Raw genomic sequence first — 18,414 nt, forward strand, 5'->3', positions numbered from 1 at the left:
GCACAGCATCCGATACGTAAACATGGCGGCCCCCATGTGGAAGGGGCACCGCCATGTTGTACGTATGGAATACGTACTAGGGTTAGGTGGGTGCGGAAGCACCGCCCCTACCTAACCCTAATACGTATTCCATACGTATTTTTTGGCGGTTTGTAACCCGCCAGTATTTGCCAAAATAACATCCACTTCCACACTCATGGGACTCGGTGGCTTAGTGGTTAAGATGATAATTCTGATTATCGTAAGGTTGGAAGGTTGGCAGCTTGAGGCCCAAGTGCCAATGAGTGGGTGAGCTCCCATTGCTAGTCCCATTTTCTGCCAACCTAGCAGTTTGAAAGCATGCAAATGCAAGTAGATAAGTACGTACCACTTTGGTGGAAAGCTAACAGCAGTCGGTGCAGTCATGCTGACCATATGACCACCCGTGTCATCTTTGGACAACACTGGCTCTTTGGATTAGTAACAAAGATGAGCACCACTCCCTACAGTCAGTTACAACTTTATATTCATGTCATGAGAAACCTTTATCTTTACCACACTCAATGCCTTCTCTCACTAGATTGTGATAAATGTGGATTGTATTTCTTGTTGCTTAGACTTACCATAAAGGTTTGCTATGACATCAAAATGAATAAAACTATTTTTAAAAATTGGAAACACAACCCCCCCAATAATAACAAAACTGCCTTACCACACTGCCAGTAGTAATACTATTCAACTCAGTGTGGCAGTTTGTTTGAATCAGTCCACATGTGGTCTTGCAACCAAGTAAAGTAAATGCTCTCTTATATTGTTTTGTTGGGTGATCAGAAATGCAGCCAGTGGGAAAGCGTCTGCTGTCTGAGGATTTTCTCTGAGGTTAGGGTTGCTTTTTTTAAAAACTTGAATGGCTAAGCAGCCAATACATTTGTCTTGAAGTCCCACAAGCCATTAGTTCAAGCTTCACTTCATTACTGTAGTAACTCTCAAACTGAATATGTATGTTTTAAAGTCTTTGGAGCTCATAGCTAGTATGTCCTCAAGTAATCTCTAAATATATGGGGGAAATGTGAACTTAAGCTCTTCTTATATGGTCCTTGAATAAACTGCTTAACCTCTGTGATTTGCCATCTGTAAAATGAGTTGACAGAAAAGTCATAAAAATTAATACTGGAAAACTATTGGGGGTTCATCAGAATGTAGTTGCTTGCAAACCATTGTTGTGCTATAATTACATTGAGAAGGAACATTGAAATGAACATTTGCTTCAGTGGATTTCAGTCATTAGTATGCATGAAAATTTAGTGGCCTTTCTTTTTGACTGATGATCTAAAGTCATTGCTGCATATGTTTATCCATAACCCAGTACACTATAAAGCAGAAATCTCAAATTGTACACAAAGTGAATACATAGCACAGTTGAAAGTTATGCAGTTATGGCGCCATCATTGTTAGAGCATCTGAATATGCTTTATGAACATTCCCAAAATTTGTATTCATTATTTCAGTCTCATGCTCTTCTCAAAATGTATAACAGGTTTATTCTCAAAAGAAGGCTTCTAATGTAATGGCACCTCAGTTTTGGAAACCCCTCTTTATTATCCTTCAGACATGTGGTGCAGACAGCATTGCTTCTGTTAGGTTTTGATAGTTAATGCTTTCCTTTGATTTTATGGTTAATTCCTGGTTTGATTTCATTGTATTTTTTCCAATTTGTTTTGTTCATTTGTTATATTTGTATGTGAGTGAGAGAAAAAGAAAAGAGGATTGAGAGAACTTTTGTGTTTTTATCTACATATGGTCATGAATAGTCATTAACTGATATTCTATTTGTGCATTATAAAAATGTAAATGTAAAGGTTTTCCCTTGACATGAATGTCTAGTCCTAACTGACTTATACAAACATGAAGATAGCTGTCAAATTGGTTGTGCCTTCTCAGAGATGTCTAACACTCTATCTGCATTGCAGAAATAATCTAGTTTGACACCATTTTAGCTGTCATGGCTCAGTGCTATGGAATTCTGGGAACTATAGTTTGTGAGACATTTAGCCTTCTCTGCCAGAGAGTTCTGGTGCCACAACAAACTACTGTTCTCAGATGCATTGAGCCATGGCAGTTAAAGTGGTATCAAACTTGGGCCTTATACAGACAGGTCAAAATAAAGCTGCTTCGCGTCAGTTTGGAGGTATGCTGTTTAAATGATGCATGCATCCTAAGAGTCCGAAAGCCGCACCAAAGCCATGATCCAGTCCTAAGGACTGGAGCACAGCTTTGGTGCAGCTTCCAGACTCCGAGTACACATGCATCATTTAAACAGGATACCTCCAAACTGACCCGAAGCAGCTTTACTTTGACCTGTCTGTATAGGGCCTTGGTAATTTCTACAGTGCAGATACAGTCTCAATATCTTACATGCATACAATCTCTCTGTACAATCCGCCCCGCACACTCAGATCAACCGGGAAGCAATTGTTAAGAGTTCCGGAGGTCAGATTAGTTACTACCACCAGGAGGGCCTTCTCTACCTCGGCCCCCAACCTCTGGAACTCGCTTCCCGATGAGCTCCGCTCGGCCACCTCACTGAACCAATTTAAGAAGGGGTTGAAAACACACCTCTTTGAGCAGGCATACCCCTGACTCCCGACTCCCGATGTGCTCCCCCACTCGTCAGCACTGTTGAGCTGGCATGAGATGTGATTTTATTGCTGTAGTTGGTATTTTGATGCTTTGTATTTTGATGGTTTTATATTGTATATGCACATGCTGTTAACCGCTTTGATTTTTAGAAAAGCGGTATATAAATAAAAAAATTATTTTATTTTTTATTTATTTATTATACATGCAGCCCTCTCTTTCCCTTTTGACTTAGTAGCTGCAGAACCATTCAGTCCTTGCACAAGGGGGAGTCCAAAGCTTTGGTGGTCTTTGAGCAGTTGATTGTGGAATTATAGGGTCCAGCTAACTACACAAAGGTATATTTATGTTGCACTAAAAGTGTATAAAATTTTGGCCACTGAATGTAAGATTAATCCAGAAATTTATTAAATAACTAATAGTGCTGAAGCATTAACCTAAAACACACAGCTATATTTTCAAGTAGACCCCAGACTTTAGAGTACTTTTTCCCATTCCCAAATAGAGATGGGTGAAAATTTGGTTCACTTAGAATTTTAATAAGAACTTTCTGAAAATTCCTATTTTTTCATAAATGTGGCAGAAATTGATTTTTAAAAAATGAATTTAGGAGAATGCAAAAGTGACAGAGTCACCCATCCAGGGAGAAAAACTTGAGAGCTCATCAATTAAGGATTTAAGTTTGAATCCTTGTGTATTCAACTATGTCTGCTGAATTAGGTTTGCCACCTTTTTCTTCTGACAACCTCCTGAAAGCTATAAGGCAGACATGATTGAGCATCACCTTACCGAAAATAACTATCTACTGAATTTAGCAGCACTGAAAGTTGAAAATTTATTTCAGTTCATTCTTGAAGAGAGCAGATTTTTAAAATCTCTTCATAAACAGACTGGAGAAAACCTGAAATTAAATTTTAAAAAGAATGTAGAAAAAAAGCAAAAGTGTTGAATGTATCCATCCCTAATAAACCCTCCTAAGAATTGCGTTGTTTAAAGGCACATGAATATTTGTCTTTGGAAAATGCATTGCCTTAAAAAAAAGTTTGTACTTAGATAATACATTAGACAAAAAGTACACATAAGTAAGTCATAAAAAAGTGATAAAAATAATGAACACTTGGGCATTGCATCGAGATTAATTGAAATAAGGACATAAGTAAACTGTCAAAACAAAAAGAGAGCACATAATTTGAAAGGTTTTACTTGACCTATTATTATTGACCTGTTATTGACATATGCAGTAACTACAAAAAAAGTATAAAATTTTCAGTTATTGGTATGGAGTGGTCAATTTCTGCATTAGAACAAAATTCCACTTCCCTGGGAGTATGATACAGACACTATTCTCAGAACTCATCCCATTGGATCAGACGGTGGATCAGCTCAGCCTGGAAGCTCAGCCTGACATCATATTTCATCTTAGAAATGAACTGGCCTCACCTCACTTTCTGAAATGGCAGATACCATTCCCATTTATTACATTGCAAACACCAGCAAAACCTCATCGCTTTTTATATTTTCAAAAATCTATTTGACAAAACTTGAAAGAAATCTGGAGACAGAGTAGACCCTTTTGAAGAGGAGAAGCCTACCAAGTGACAGACAGAGGTCTGATGTGAGTGGATGGGCTCACACTCATGGGAACTTTTAAATTTGTTTTTTTTTTAAGGGATTCACCCCTCCTTGTGGTTTTCTGTATAATTTGATGTGTTCTCTTGTATGAGTCTCAATTGCTCTCTTTTACACACACACACACACAATGTGCTCAAGTAATGTTTAGTGTAACTTATAAAATCATCTCTGTTTGCAAAGCCACTAGTGTTGCAGCATATTCTTCAAGCTGGAAAGAATTTCCTTCTAATCACTTTTCATTAAGAACCAGCTTGCATGGTTACATTAAGGCAACCAGCCAATTTAACAGCATCCACATTTTCTCCCAGCCAAGCTATTAAGTTCCTTATATTCCTCACTACTGTTCTTACTATGATTGAAAGAGAAGGGAGAGAGAAAGGAAACTCAGGCAAAGTTGTTCCCCAGTTGAAAGCTACAGAAGCATATGCATTTTAGCCAATTGGACTATAATCCCCAACATCCCCAAATATAACACAGTTCATGCTATCTGGGGATGATTGAGTTTATAGTCCCTCGAAGATTCCACTTTAGATTATAGAATCTTTTCTTTTCTTTTATAGCTGGCTGACATTGTATCTCCTGCCATGAGTTCTCTCACTGGTTAAAAGAAATGACTTTCAGAGGAAGTCCCTTAGTGGCATGATATGCATGTTCCTTGCTGAAAAAGAAAGAGAAATGGAATCATAGTGGCAGTGAATGAAAAATGCATTATGGTATGACCTGGAGAGGACGGTGGCTCAGTCAACATAAGCTAGTCATCTTTCTGCATCTTCCTCTCAGGAATTCTGGCTTCTCATAGGTGAATGAATGAATAAAGCATTAATCTATTACTAATGAAGTTGAAGCAGGCAAAGGAGAGATTGAAAACAAGGTATAAGAGTAACTTCTTGGAAATAATTATTCATTTAAGTTGTATCAGAGTTGGCCAACTCACCAGGGAACTAAGAGTCAAGGCACAAGGGCTCCAACCTTATCAACTAATTAAGCCTAACAACCTGGGTTTAAAACATTAAGCAACAAGGGTTTAATGGGAGTGTTGAACTGTCCAAGGAAAATGCTGCATCTGGGCTATCTCCTCCAGCACTCAGTGGGTGAAACAGCCCCAGTCCCAAAGCAGTAGTGTTTGACATCCTCTATGTCAAGGGCGCAGTAAATTGTTCTAGTTTTTATTCTAGATTTTAAGGGAATTATCCTCAGTGCTGAATCATATCCCCCAAATAGTTTCAGCACCCTGGAAAGTTCCTAAAAGTTTATAATAGGGTGGGCAACTGTGAAAAACGATGGATTCAATCAGAGAGGTCATGGTCATGAGCCTGTAGGACCTGAGCAGAGCAGTGGAGGACAGGAGGTCTTGGCATTCACAGGGTTGCCATAAATCAAGGTCAACGCAAGGGCAGTTAACCACAACAGCCTCCTTGTTGGGGTGCTAAACCACAGCAGCCTCTTTGTTGAGGTGCTAAATGACAGATGGGGGCAACTCTTCCCACTAACTCAGATGGCCACATCATGGTATGGGGTTAAAAGGTTCCCTCTGTGCCTGTCATCCAGCTATCAGCTGTTGCTCTCCTGGGCCTTCATGCAATTATACTGGTGAAACATTGTGTTCTGCCAGTTTCTAAGAGCATCCCAGCCCAAGTTTTATTCAGATATGTTTCTGTCATATCTGCAATTTCAGTAATTCAAGAGCCTTATAAGACTTAAAAGGGAAAATATTGATGTCACCTCTTACTCCTTTTTTTGCAAGAAAATTCACACCTCACCTTGAGAATCACACATTTACAAGGGTTGTGGGGGCATTTCTAGAGGAATAAAGTAAGCACCAAACAATTGACATCTTTTAAAAAGTGCAGAACTGGCAAATAATCCACAGAAACTCATTTTAAGTAGCAAGCAAAAGTTGTGTAAATTAAACTGTGCAAATGGTGCTGCCGTGGGGGCAGGCAGAATGCGGCAAAGACAACAGGAACTGAAGAAAAGCGGACTGCATTCAGGAGAAAAAAGACACAGTGAGACTAGTGTGAAAGCATGGAAGGAGAAGACCTAGCTGGCTAAGAGGGGTGAAGTGAGCTGACTGACTGCCAAAGAGTGTAGAAGTGATGTGATCAGAGTGGAGCAGGGTGTAGAGAAAGGACAGAAGGATACCAGAGGCTTATTATTGTGGCCGTACAGACAGGCCAAAATAAAGCTGCTTCGGGTCACTTTGGAGGTATGCTGTTTCAATGATACATGTGTCCTAAGAGGCCAGAAGCTGCACCAAAGCTGTGCTCCAGTCCTTAGGCTTTGATGCAGCTTCTGGCCTCTTAAGATGTGTGTATCATTGAAACAGCATACCTCCAAAGTGACCTGAAGCAGCTTTATTTTGGCCTATCTGTACAGGCCCATTGTCACCATTTTCCTCCACCAATATTCTTCGATCTCCATCCATGGCAGGATGATAATTGTGTGCCCCTACAGTTGTTGTTGGACTGCAGCTCCCAGCATTCCTCATCATTAGCTATCATGGCTAATTTTGCTGGGAGTTGCAGTCTAATGGTGTCTGGGTGGCCATACAATTCTGGACTCTTGCCTAGGGAATGAAGGAAGAATCATTTGCCACTTCCTGAGCAAAAACTTCCTGTTAGTTTATCTTAGGTGGTAAACATGTAACAGCAATAAACTGGACTTCTCATCACCTGGCAGTGGACCGTTTCTAATCTGAACATAAAGCTTGCTGTGACATTTAATCTCATATTTAATTCTGTCTTCCTTTTGCAGAAGCATGGCATCTTTGCATTGTAAGAAATGTTACTGTAAGGAAAATCAAAGTTCTGCACCCGGTTGGGGAAATAAACCCATATTCATGGTTTATGGAAGCCAATCCCTCTTCCTTCTCTGCAACACAGTTCCTTATTTTTCTGCTCCATACAGCAAGCACCTTTGAAATGCCATTGGGGGAAAAGTCAGAAAAATTTTCATCTGAATGGATCAGAAATCGGGGGGGGGGGGGGGGGGAAGCTACCACATTATAATTTCACTTATGCACTCAGACTCTATTTTTGGCTTTCAGTCAAGAAGCTGATATAACAATTTAGTGAAAACCAATCAGTATCTAGCATGGGCACAAAGGTCTCCATGTCCTGTGGCTTACCAACTTTTCAAGGTTGTTCCATGTACCATGGAACTTTAAAACACTGACACTTTGACTGCCCTTGTTATATGCCAGCTTTAAAATATTTTAAAACTGTATCATCAACTGCGGTGTTGTCTGGACTGGCTCAGTGAGGATGGAACAAGACACTGTGCTGAGGTAGTTCTGCTTTTGTCTGAAGGGTCAGTTGTATACTGACTGGGAGGACTGAGTTTCTGCCCTTTTAGCACTCCTGTCCCTGATGTTTCAACATCTATAGGAAAGATTGGGAAGAGTCATGAGGGGATTTGGCTGGGGTGTCATACAGATGATAGCTCTGTTCCTCTATTATATCTGAATCCACTGGGGCTATACACAACTTAGAGTGATGCCTGGATGCAGTGCTCACCATAATGAGGTCTAACTGACTGAAGTTAAATCAAGGAGAAGTGAATCTTGGTAGTGCTTCCCAGACCTGGAAGTTGGATTATCTACCTGTCCTGAATAGTGTGGGGATAACTCTTAATCTGTATCACTAGAGTTCCATGTGTCTTCAGTGGCAGAAAGCATCTGCTACCAGTTACAGTTGACCCTTCAGTTAAAGCCATTCCTGAATTGAATCTATGCATTAGTAATATTAGGACAGTATTACTGGTCTATAGTAATATGCTCTGTGTGGAGCATGTTGAATGTGGAGTTTTAAATGGCTTGGAAACTTCAGTAGGGATGAATGTAATGTAGTGAGTAGGTTGCTTAATGGAGCCTCTGACTGTATATGTAAAACTCCTGTGTTGAAAGACCTTCATTGGTTGCCAGTCGGCTAATGAGCCAAGTTCAAGGTTTTACTTTTGTCTTTTAAGGCCTTGCATTGCTCAGGATCAGTTTATATGTGACTGTATCCCATATAGATCCCTGCTATCTTTACTGTTTGAGGTGAAGTCTGCTTACCATACTCTGGCCTGGGGAAACTCACTGGCAATGCGAAAGAGGCACTTTCCTGTTGTTGCACCCATCATATGAAATGATTTCCCACAGGTTTCTAAAGACTTACTCGGTTCTCCAGGCATGTTCCTGATTGTTTACCATATTACTATGTGGTCTGTAACTGCTGCATTTTAATGAATTGTATTTATAGTGAATTGTTTTATTATTTTAGTATTTTTGAGTAATTGATTGTATTCAGTTTGCTTTTACTGTGAGCCATTTTGTCAAAATGAAAAGCAGTAAAATATTGCTAAATAAATGATAAAGCTGATTGTACATATGATGGATATGAGGTATGAAATGTACTTGTCAGTATGATTTGTTATATTGTTATCACTATAAAATAATTCCTGTTTCCTATTATATACCTGACTTCTTTTTCACCACATAAACATGACTTGTATCTTAGGAATTCAGCCTTTGTTAACTGGGTTTGTTTCCTATGATGTGTCACTGCCTAGTTCACTAATTGCAGAAACTTATTACATAAATGTGAATACAAAACAAAATTAAAAGATTGTTGCTTCAAAATGATTTTACAGCTAAACATTCTCTCCAACAGATTATGAAGAAAATGAGCAACATCTATGAATCAGCGGCAAATACCCTGGGAATCTTCAGCAGCCCATGCCTGACTAAGGTGGAACTGAGAGTTGCATGCAAAGGCATATCGGACAGGGATGCCCTCTCCAAGCCAGATCCTTGTGTTATCCTGAAAATGCAGTCTCATGGGCAGTGGTTTGAGGTAGGATACCACTTAAATATATCTTGGATGTGTTCTGCCTCTTCTCTCTTACGATTTGATGTCATACTGCAGTAGTATCAACAGATCTGGGAGTGTAAAAGCATTGGCATATAGACACACAGAAGACTTTGTCAGCGGGAATATTGGGAAAGTATGGCAGTGGGTGTTGAGAGGTTGAATGGACAATGTCTTAAGAAATTTGCTGGGACAACTACTATGTGATTTGAACTGCAGAAAGAAAAAACAAGATGTCCAATCGAGAAGTATATGAATGCAGCAGTAGGTAGTCTTCTGCATGCCAGTATTGATTCAGTGTACTCATAAGTAAGATGTCTTGCATTGCCAGCACTGAATTCTCATATAGTAATGTATAGCACAGGTAGCTGTGCTCTGATCTTATTTGGTACCCATGATGCAAAGAGGAGATCTCTGTGAACAACTTGATCTGACAAGAGCTGGGGGTGAATTAGGCCTTACAAAACCCTGTCTTTGTTCCACTCCAAACAAGCACTGCTCCTTGCTGAAAGAATGGAGAGTCTCAGAGGGTCAAATGACTGGTTTTGAGATGGATACTTCTCTACTTCTGCCACCGAGCAGGTGTAACATTAGAGTAGGCACATGAATCCTTAGGGTGGATGGGGATCCAGGAGTCTGGTCTAGCTGGTCAGCCAGTGTTATGGCCAAGTTCTCCCCCAAGCCCAAGGCTGGGATCATGCCAGTTCTTCGTCCAACACCTAAAGCATGGAAGAGTACAATTCATATAACTTGGCCATGCTGGCTGTGGCATTCTGGGAGTTAAGGCGGTAGTACAGATGCTCCGGGTTGGTGCTGCAGCAGCCTCATGCTGCAACACTGACTTGCTCCCTAAAAGAAACTGCTCCGAGCAGGTTCTTGGAAGGGGCAGTACAGATGTGCCGTAATGCGCCTCATTACCTCTTCCTGGTGTGTTGATGCTTCTTCTGGTGCAGGCTTTTAGCATATGCTGGAAGCTGCATAAGCCACATGCACGTATAACACGAGCACACTGTATATCCTAATCTAGCTAGCAAATAGTTCAGGTAAAAGAAATCATTATCTCACCATCTTTCCAAAGAAAGTTGAGAGAAGTGAAAGATGGAAAACCAAATAGCTCAGGAGAAAATGTTTGGGAGATGGTCTGTTAGTTCCAAAGGGGAAGTGACCCAAATCACATGTTTAGTTTGAATGAGAGGGAGGGAGGGAGAGGAGAGTTTGCATGCAGGAAATCTCTATCTAAAGAGAGGGAGAAAGAATGCAAAAGATCTTCCAGCACAAGGTGGAACAAGTGGGACAGGAGTTCCATTTTCATACATTCTCTTCACCAAGCAGGTCTGAATCTAGGTGGGTGTCTTCTCTTTCCTAGCTTGGTGAGTTTCCTGGAAGGCAGCCATTTAATACAATTTACCAGTTAGCACCTTAGTGTCCTTAGTCTATGAGCGCAACTTCAAAGGTAAAGTGGTTTTCTATAATTCAGAGGTCTTTTTTCATATCACCCAGGTGATGTTAACATGGAGATAATCTGATCCTATTCAGGTCCATGACTCCATTGAATTTAATAGGCAGAAGAGAAATATTTTAAAATTATCTGGAGATCTGTATTGAGTACTCTAAATCTGTGATCACAGATTGGATGACAGAGGTGGAGAGAAATTCCACCACCACCCCACTCTGCATCATACTAGGTGATGAATTGTTACTCTGCGTATTTTATGTTCAGATTATCCTTTTTTTCCCAGGAAAGAAGGGCTCAGTATTGCCATCTGTGAGAGCACAAAAGTGTAAAATGACCTTTAGGATGAAAATAATTTAAGGATAACAGGATTAAAAATAAAACCAACAAAACTGATTAATCACCAACCATAATTAAAGCTTTTTCTGCTGTTACATAAGGTCACTTGCTTCAAAACACATTAATTATGGAAACAAATTTCCCCGTAAAAATTTGCCTTTATCAGGAAAGAGTGGTTCTGACATCAACAATATGTCTTACAGACAGTCATCAGTGCCTACTGTTCCAATTTTAAACAATTACATATCCAAAAGAAGTACATTCAACAACTTGGAGGTATGACATGAACATCTTGAAATATCAGGATGGTTACTAATTCCCTATAAAAAGTGATTTTAAAAAAATACAAAAGGTATGACCTAACAGGGAGCAGCAAAGTAATCCTAGGTAGGTAACTTGCATGGGACATTCCTGGCAGAATATAATCCACTTTCCAATTTACACACTGCCACAAAAAGTGAAGGATGGGGGCAGGCTTTCTCCTTGCTCTTTTCCTCCTGCCTCCCTGTAGCAGAACTTCATTTTATTTTTTCTCTCTAGAGAAAAATCATTGGGAAGCAAAAATGTCTATGCAAGTTGAATGGATGCATCTTGTTCTAGGGGCATGTTCACTGGCTGACTTCTTTCAGAACAGAAGGCAAATGACCCTGGCAGATGGCTGTGTCATGTCTTCTCATATTAGTCAAACTGTCTTGCAAAACATTTCAGAACTTAGAATGCCTACTTGGTGTTTTAAGCTTGCACATGCTTTGGATGTGAGATCATCCAAGACATGACAGTTCATTGGGGAATGGGAGAGAAGATGATTCTGTATCCCTGCTGTGATGGGCTGCTAGATAGTGGTTAATGCAGGCTACCTTATTGTTTCATAAAGCTGTTTTGGTTCCTCTCTTGATTGTCCAGAAACACTAAAGGATTTTATTATACTGCTGTCACCAGTAATGTACTTAGCTTGGCAACATGCATCCTACATGTTGTATTGTTGGTTGTTATTTGTCATCAAGTTGTCTTTGATTTATAGCAATCCTATGAATGAAAATCTTCCCAGAAACCATATTATTAACAGCCCTGCTCAGGTCTTACAAATGTAGGGCCATGGCTTTCTTTTTAGATTGCATCAAACCATTATTGTTTTTGCCAGTGAGTCATGTTTCATAATATGTGCGAAGTACAACAACCTCAGTTTAGTCATTTTGGCTTCTAATGAGAGTTCAGGCTTTGTTTACTCTTGGATCAATTTATTTTCGTTTTTTCGTAGTGTAAGAGGTACATAGAACTCTTCTTCATGTGGCCCAGTCTGATTTTTGAGACCGTGTGGGTGTGTGTAAAGGAGAACAGAAACTCCTTCAGCAATTCTCATTGAAACAAGGCACTGATACCTTATATGCCTTGTTTTCCACCCAGATATGTTTTTTTTAATGAATTCAAAAGTGGACCTCTGGTCAGTTATACTTTATGGTCTTTGCAGGATGCGTGAGGCCTAGGGTGGCCCTCAAAGGTGGAAATTGGTCCTGGAGGTCTGGACTTTTAATGTAATCATAGGAAAAACTAGAGAGAGAATGAGAGAGGGAGAGAGAGGTGCTTCTGGAAAAGATTTTTATTCTGCAAGTGTCATGGCACTTTTTCAGAATTTCACAGGGTTCTGCTAATAACTCTCCTGTGTTTCCCTACCCTTTCATCCAACTTTTTTGCTCATTAAGGAGAAAAAGATAAAAAGTTGTATAATGCCTTATGGCTGGTCGTCATCCTCCTTGCTATGGCGAGATGAATTGCAACCCACTTAAATTATAGTAATTGTTTGCATTTGCATGTATACATATAATTTAGCATATGCACAAAATCTCCTTTTTACAATGCATTTCTTTGTCTTCTGGGGTATATGTGTAGGTACTCTTACATTCACCTAGAGGTATGTACCACTGAATTAAAGAAGACATATTTCTGAGTAGGTAGCATGTGCATTTTATGATCATTGTCACCACTTTTGTTGTTAAGGAGAGAGAGCTGGTTGAATGTTAGCAGTGTTTTGCATCAAACCATTTGAAAATCTAAGAGGGAAGTTGGCCTCTGCTATCTTGTTTCTCCCTGTTCTCCTTCAAACTCCTGACATGAACTTAATAATGCTTAAACTGGACTCTTGGCAAATGTCTATTTAAGTCTAATAAGCCTTTCCTGAATAGTTCCCCGGCCACTAGAAGGAAAGTCTAACTGTTGAACTACGACCTCACCACAGTCATGATTTATTGTTTATTATATTATTTTAAAATATGTTTTAATTCTTATATTGTTTAATTATATTTTAAGGGGGGGATTGAGGGATTAGGACTGTATGTTTTTTAATCTTTGTAAGCCACCCCAATTGCATCTTGTAGAGGGGCGGGATATGAATAAATTTTATTATTATTATTATTATTATTATTATTAATTACACCTTGTCCAATCAAAACTTTGAATGGTTACTTTTTGGATTGCATCCTATTGCTGAGGTGGCTTCCATGTCAGTGGGGCAGTGAATTTGCTTTAAGGGAGCTGTCTATTGTGCTAAACCTTAGGGGGAAAGAGTTTTACTCCTAAGATAGCACTTTTAAAATTCAAACTAAACTGTAGTGAAATCATTGCTACACTGACTATGGCATTCACCACTGACTACAGCTCTCAAAATCCCCCATGCTGACTAGGGGATTTTGGAGATTGTAGTCCACATTTTTTTTTAAAGTTAATCATCTGAGCTATAAATTCAGCATATTAATAGAGTGGCTTTAATGAAGACTCACCTTGGAAAAGCAATTTTTGCTATCTTTTCACCACTGGTCCAAATGCAAACTATCAAACAAAAGTATTGGGGGCCACTTCAAAGTCATGCTGACAGTTTTTCATTGGGTGAGTTATTTTGTGTGCATTTGCTCACCACACAGATCAGCCTCCACTATGATATGTCTCTGCATTGCTGCCAAATATTCCACTCCTGTTACACTAGGCCTACACAATTTGTGGAGTGCCAAACAGTCCCCAATCCACCTCCTGTTGCCTACCAGATGCTTGATAAAAAGTTGTGCAGGTCTCTTGCTTTTTTGCAACAACCTAAGCATGACAGGGAAGGTGAAGGAGTGGGAAGGATGCAGACCTGTGAATGTCTTGTGTTCATCAGACCATTGCAAATTGCAGATGGACTAAGTTCAGCCTGATGGCACACACAGATTCGGTATTGGTCTATTATACTAAAAGCAAGATTAAGCAGAGCTTACTCTATTGAATGGACATTTGTACATAGTTTGATCTCTTTCTTCACATTCACCTTGCAGCACTAACCATGCATTAGCTTACATTTGTGCTCACCATAACTTGCCATATTTATCCTGCAAGTTATAGTAAATAATTACAGAAAATAATTTACTTTAGCAAATGCTTATTCTCATTTATGAATCTAGATTGCCTTCTTGAATAGACCAGGAAAAATGATTTTTAAAAGAGAAAGCGAGAGAGAGAGAGATTGCTACATGAAAAGATAGGCTTCCCTACTTTTAAAAAAGTTCCTTGTTGGGAAAATAGGTTTTCTGGCCATTAGCTCACAGCTGGTGTTGTCATGTCAATCAAATGTCTTCTCAAAATAGACCTTTTGATGCAATCTCTCCACTGGGAACTTTACATTGAGTGTCTAATCAGAATTGCAGATTACTTGGGAGGGGGGGAAGGATCATGGGAAACATCCTGCATGGGACTCTAAAATTCTGCTTCCTTGGTACTCAGAACACTGTGTATTTATTGCCCAATTCACGCAAGCTATCTCTATTGTAAAGTACAGTATCTTCATCTGGAATGGGCAGTTAAATAGACAATTATAATGTCTTAATTTTGAACAGGCAATTTAAGACTGAGAAACCTGATCAAAGACCTATTTGTGGTGGAAGTGAAAACTAATAAAACTGTTCTATGGATCAACAGTTTTTTTTGGATTCTCGTTGTGGGAGAATTTTTGGACTCTCTTTGGGGATATGGGTTTGAAGATTGTCATGACGAGCCCTTTGTCCTTCAAAATGTACCATTGCTGGTATATGCTGCATATGGAAACTGCTTATTAAAAATTAATTCATTGTCCTTAATTTGTTAATTTTTTTCAATGGCATTTTAAAAAATTACTTTATATACTCATAAATAAGTCTAGAAATTTGAGTCAAAAAAATCAACCAAAAAACCTGAGTTGACTTAGTTCAGTATATTTGGTAGTTATCTTAGTAGTCTTTGGAAATAACTCAGTTGTTCAGACAAAGTGGCTCTAAATACCTCATTGGATGTATGGAACATTAGCTACTGCACAGAGAGAACAGGAAGGTCATTTGGAACCTAGAGGTCCATGTTGGTTATACCCAGAACCCTTGTGTGGCACGAATGGATTCCTCCTAAACATGCACTGTGCACATGCAACATGCAACCCAGAGCTCATTGACGGAAGAGTTCATTAACAGTGCCTCCTTCTAGGTCACATTATTATCCTAACTGTTGTTAAGACATAGAAACTTTGATGTCACCATTATTATAAACAAACCAAAGCACCAAAAAGCTTTTTACAATCTTTCAAGACTTCTGATAGTTCTCAAAAGTCTGCCAGCAGAACAGCAAGCTAATCAGCATGAGGACAGATAGCAAATGCCATTTTCCTCACCCAGAAGTCACCGTTTTTTCTGTATAATTGACAAATGAATTACAGACTGCTTCATGAGATTACTATCTTTTACTACAAGCACTTCTTATTTAAAACAAATGCTTTTCTGTAACGTGCTCCAGAAATATCAGCACAATTTTTGTCATTTATCTGAGGTCACAGCCTGTAGTTCTTTAGAAAGGGCTACTGGGTGCTGTTGTATTTTACTGTCCAAACTCTGAGAAGGTATTACAAAAGAGATCATGGGCTAGATCAGAGGAGGAGGAGGGCAAGATTGTCTTCTTTGGTTTTTTGTGATCTTGAGGTTCTTTAGCAGGCTGACATTTCCCATCCTATGAGAACTAGAATGTAATTTAACATAGCTTGCAATGTATGTTCGGTGATCAAAATCTTTGCTCTTTCTTTGCCACTATTTAAGCACATATGCAGATGGATAGGAAATGCAGAAAGCTTTCTTATTTAAATGTCAAAGAGTTTGACTTTGTGTTACAACTGCCATGTGATCAACCCAAACATGAGACAGCTGCCTGTTGAGAATTCTGACCATTTCTCAGCATGCATAAGAGACTGGACAGAAATTGTACATGTGGTGAAGGAGAACCTGCTGGTTGCCTTTCTCCTTCATGGTTTCTTTCTCTCCTTATCTTTCTCTTTCTAAGCATCTAACTTTCCTAGGAGTGAGGAGCAGGGGCAATTAGCTGCTAGAGGAGACAGCTAATATGAGATATGAAACAAATGGGAATGCAGAGAGATGAAATTTTACTTTTGGAACTACCCACCCACCCAACAATCTCTAGCTAGCCTGGTCACTGATTGGAGACTCTGGGAGTTATAGTCAAAAAGTAACTTTTCCATGCTATGGGGTTTCTGGTTGTTTCTCTGTCTGAGATGACAGACAGACACATAGGTTTTGCAGGCATCCCTGACACCTGTTGTTGTTCTTGTTGTTGTTGTTTCAAAAGATCAGGCAGCGGAAAGTTTGAAAGCCCTAGGACTGGGAACCTGGATAAGTGGTGTAGTGAAGGCAAGGGGATGACTCTCCCAGGTCTATTGTAACAGAAGAATACTGAGGTCTTCTGCCCAAGTGGCAGAGTAATTGACAGATTCATCTTGCTGTGGCCAGTGAATGAGTGATAACAAAGTTTGCAGTTTTTTCTGTGGTAAATGGCAAATTAGCATGTAGAAAGTAGAAAAATGAGAGAAACCATTAAGTGAAAGCTTAGAGACATCTTTCATATTTTTTTCTTTGGTTACCTTCATACAGTAATTCTTTGCAAGAGCCCTGGTGGCGCAGTGGTTAAATGTCTGTACTGCAACCACTCATTCACAAACCAGAAGGTTGTAAATTCAATCCCAGCCAGGGGCTCAGGCTTGCACCCTTCCAAGGTTGCTAAAATTAGTACCCAGCTTGTTGGGGGCAATTAGCTTACACATTGTAAAACGCTTAGAGGGTGTTTAAGTGCACTGATACGCAGTATAGAAATGTATTTGCTATTGCTATACACTGTCATGATGAATACTGCAAAATGAAACAAAAAATACTGAGACAAGTGGGCAAATAATATAACCCATTATAGGGCAGCTTCTAGGATCAAGCCATAAGAATGTCTCGTAACTACTGGGCTAGAAGGGAACATCAGTGAGACCCCCTCTTTGTGTTAGATAGACTGAAAGGTGTACTATGAGGCCGCTTCAGACAGTCATAAGCAAAAGACGCCAGTGCATCCTATCAGATTCTGAATCCAGTTGGACTGATCTATATCTGGCCTAGCATGTCTTTGCATTTCATGAACTTATGAAAAACAAAAAAATTACAGTCATTTTAAGGCAACGTTTAAAGGCAGCTATAGTGTGCATGGATGATGCATACAAATGTGCATACGTGCACACAATAAAGGGCATTGTGGCTCAATGGTTAAGACACTGACTGTTGATTGCAAGATCAGCAGGTTGGCAGTTTGAAGCCCAAATGCTGCATGATGGTGTGAGTTCCCATCATTAGTCCCAGCTTCTGCCAGTCTATCGGTTCAAAAGCATGCAAATGCAAGTAGATAAATAGGTGACATTTTGGTGGGAAGGTAACAGTGTTCTATGCAGTCATGCTGGCCACATGATCACAGCCATCTTTGACAGTGCTGGCTCTTTGGTTTAGTAATGGAGATGAGTACCGCCCCCTACAGTCGGATACGACTTGTCAAAGGGGAATACCTTTACCTTTACTTTATAGTGTGCATGGATGGATGCACTCAAATGTGCATGCATGCACACACAATACATGCACACAAATACTCCAAACTTAATTACCTGAAGTTTGTAATGATTATTCCCATATTGTCAGATTTCATGGACATAAATGAAAACAACAGTTTTAGTTTGTGAAGGCAAATTAGTATTCCACATTAAAATTGAGATTTCCAAGTTACCATTTGGATTCATCTCTGAATCAGGTCAAGTCAGCTTCACTGAATCAGGGCTGAATCCAAATAAACAAATTGGGCCCCAAAACTAAATGGGAAGGATTGTTTTTGCACAATCCTTCAGAATGACTTGTAGCTAAGAACTCCTGAGGGAAACACACAACCCACTTACATGTATCTAAAATGCCTTTTCTAAAAATTATGTCTAACTTGTATAAATACAGCCTAAACTGTGCTGAGAGTGGGGAATTCTTAGAAATGTGGCAGACGTTTGTTTAGAAAGAGGAGTTTGATTTTGACTTGTGATGAAAAAAAGAGTCTCTCTTCTTCTAGAATAGTTCCCCACCCTACATTCAAGATGGAAATTGTACAAAATATACCTCTGGCTAACAGTAGATTAGACTGTAAGATCTTGTAAGTATTAGTTTTATCATTTCTTAGAGGAAT

The 18,414-nt window shown here is 39.5% G+C and overlaps 1 protein-coding gene across 3 annotated transcripts in view; it reads left to right on the forward strand.

Moving 5' to 3' along the window:
• LOC149309669 (copine-4) overlaps positions 1 to 18,414 on the forward strand; it is a 216,566-nt gene that overhangs the window by 58,447 nt on the left and 139,705 nt on the right. For all 3 annotated transcript variants that reach the window (XM_089532811.1, XM_089532813.1, XM_089532812.1), the window contains exon 2: positions 8,901 to 9,083. In XM_089532811.1, coding sequence (XP_089388937.1) covers positions 8,904 to 9,083 — 180 coding nt within the window. In that variant the 5' untranslated portion in view covers positions 8,901 to 8,903. The remainder of the gene's footprint in view (positions 1 to 8,900; positions 9,084 to 18,414) is intronic.

Source organism: Sceloporus occidentalis, unplaced genomic scaffold, assembly GCF_023333645.1.
Source record: "Sceloporus occidentalis isolate IW3139 unplaced genomic scaffold, rSceOcc1.0.p SCAF_7, whole genome shotgun sequence".
In the NCBI taxonomy this organism is placed as follows: Eukaryota; Metazoa; Chordata; class Lepidosauria; order Squamata; family Phrynosomatidae; genus Sceloporus; species Sceloporus occidentalis.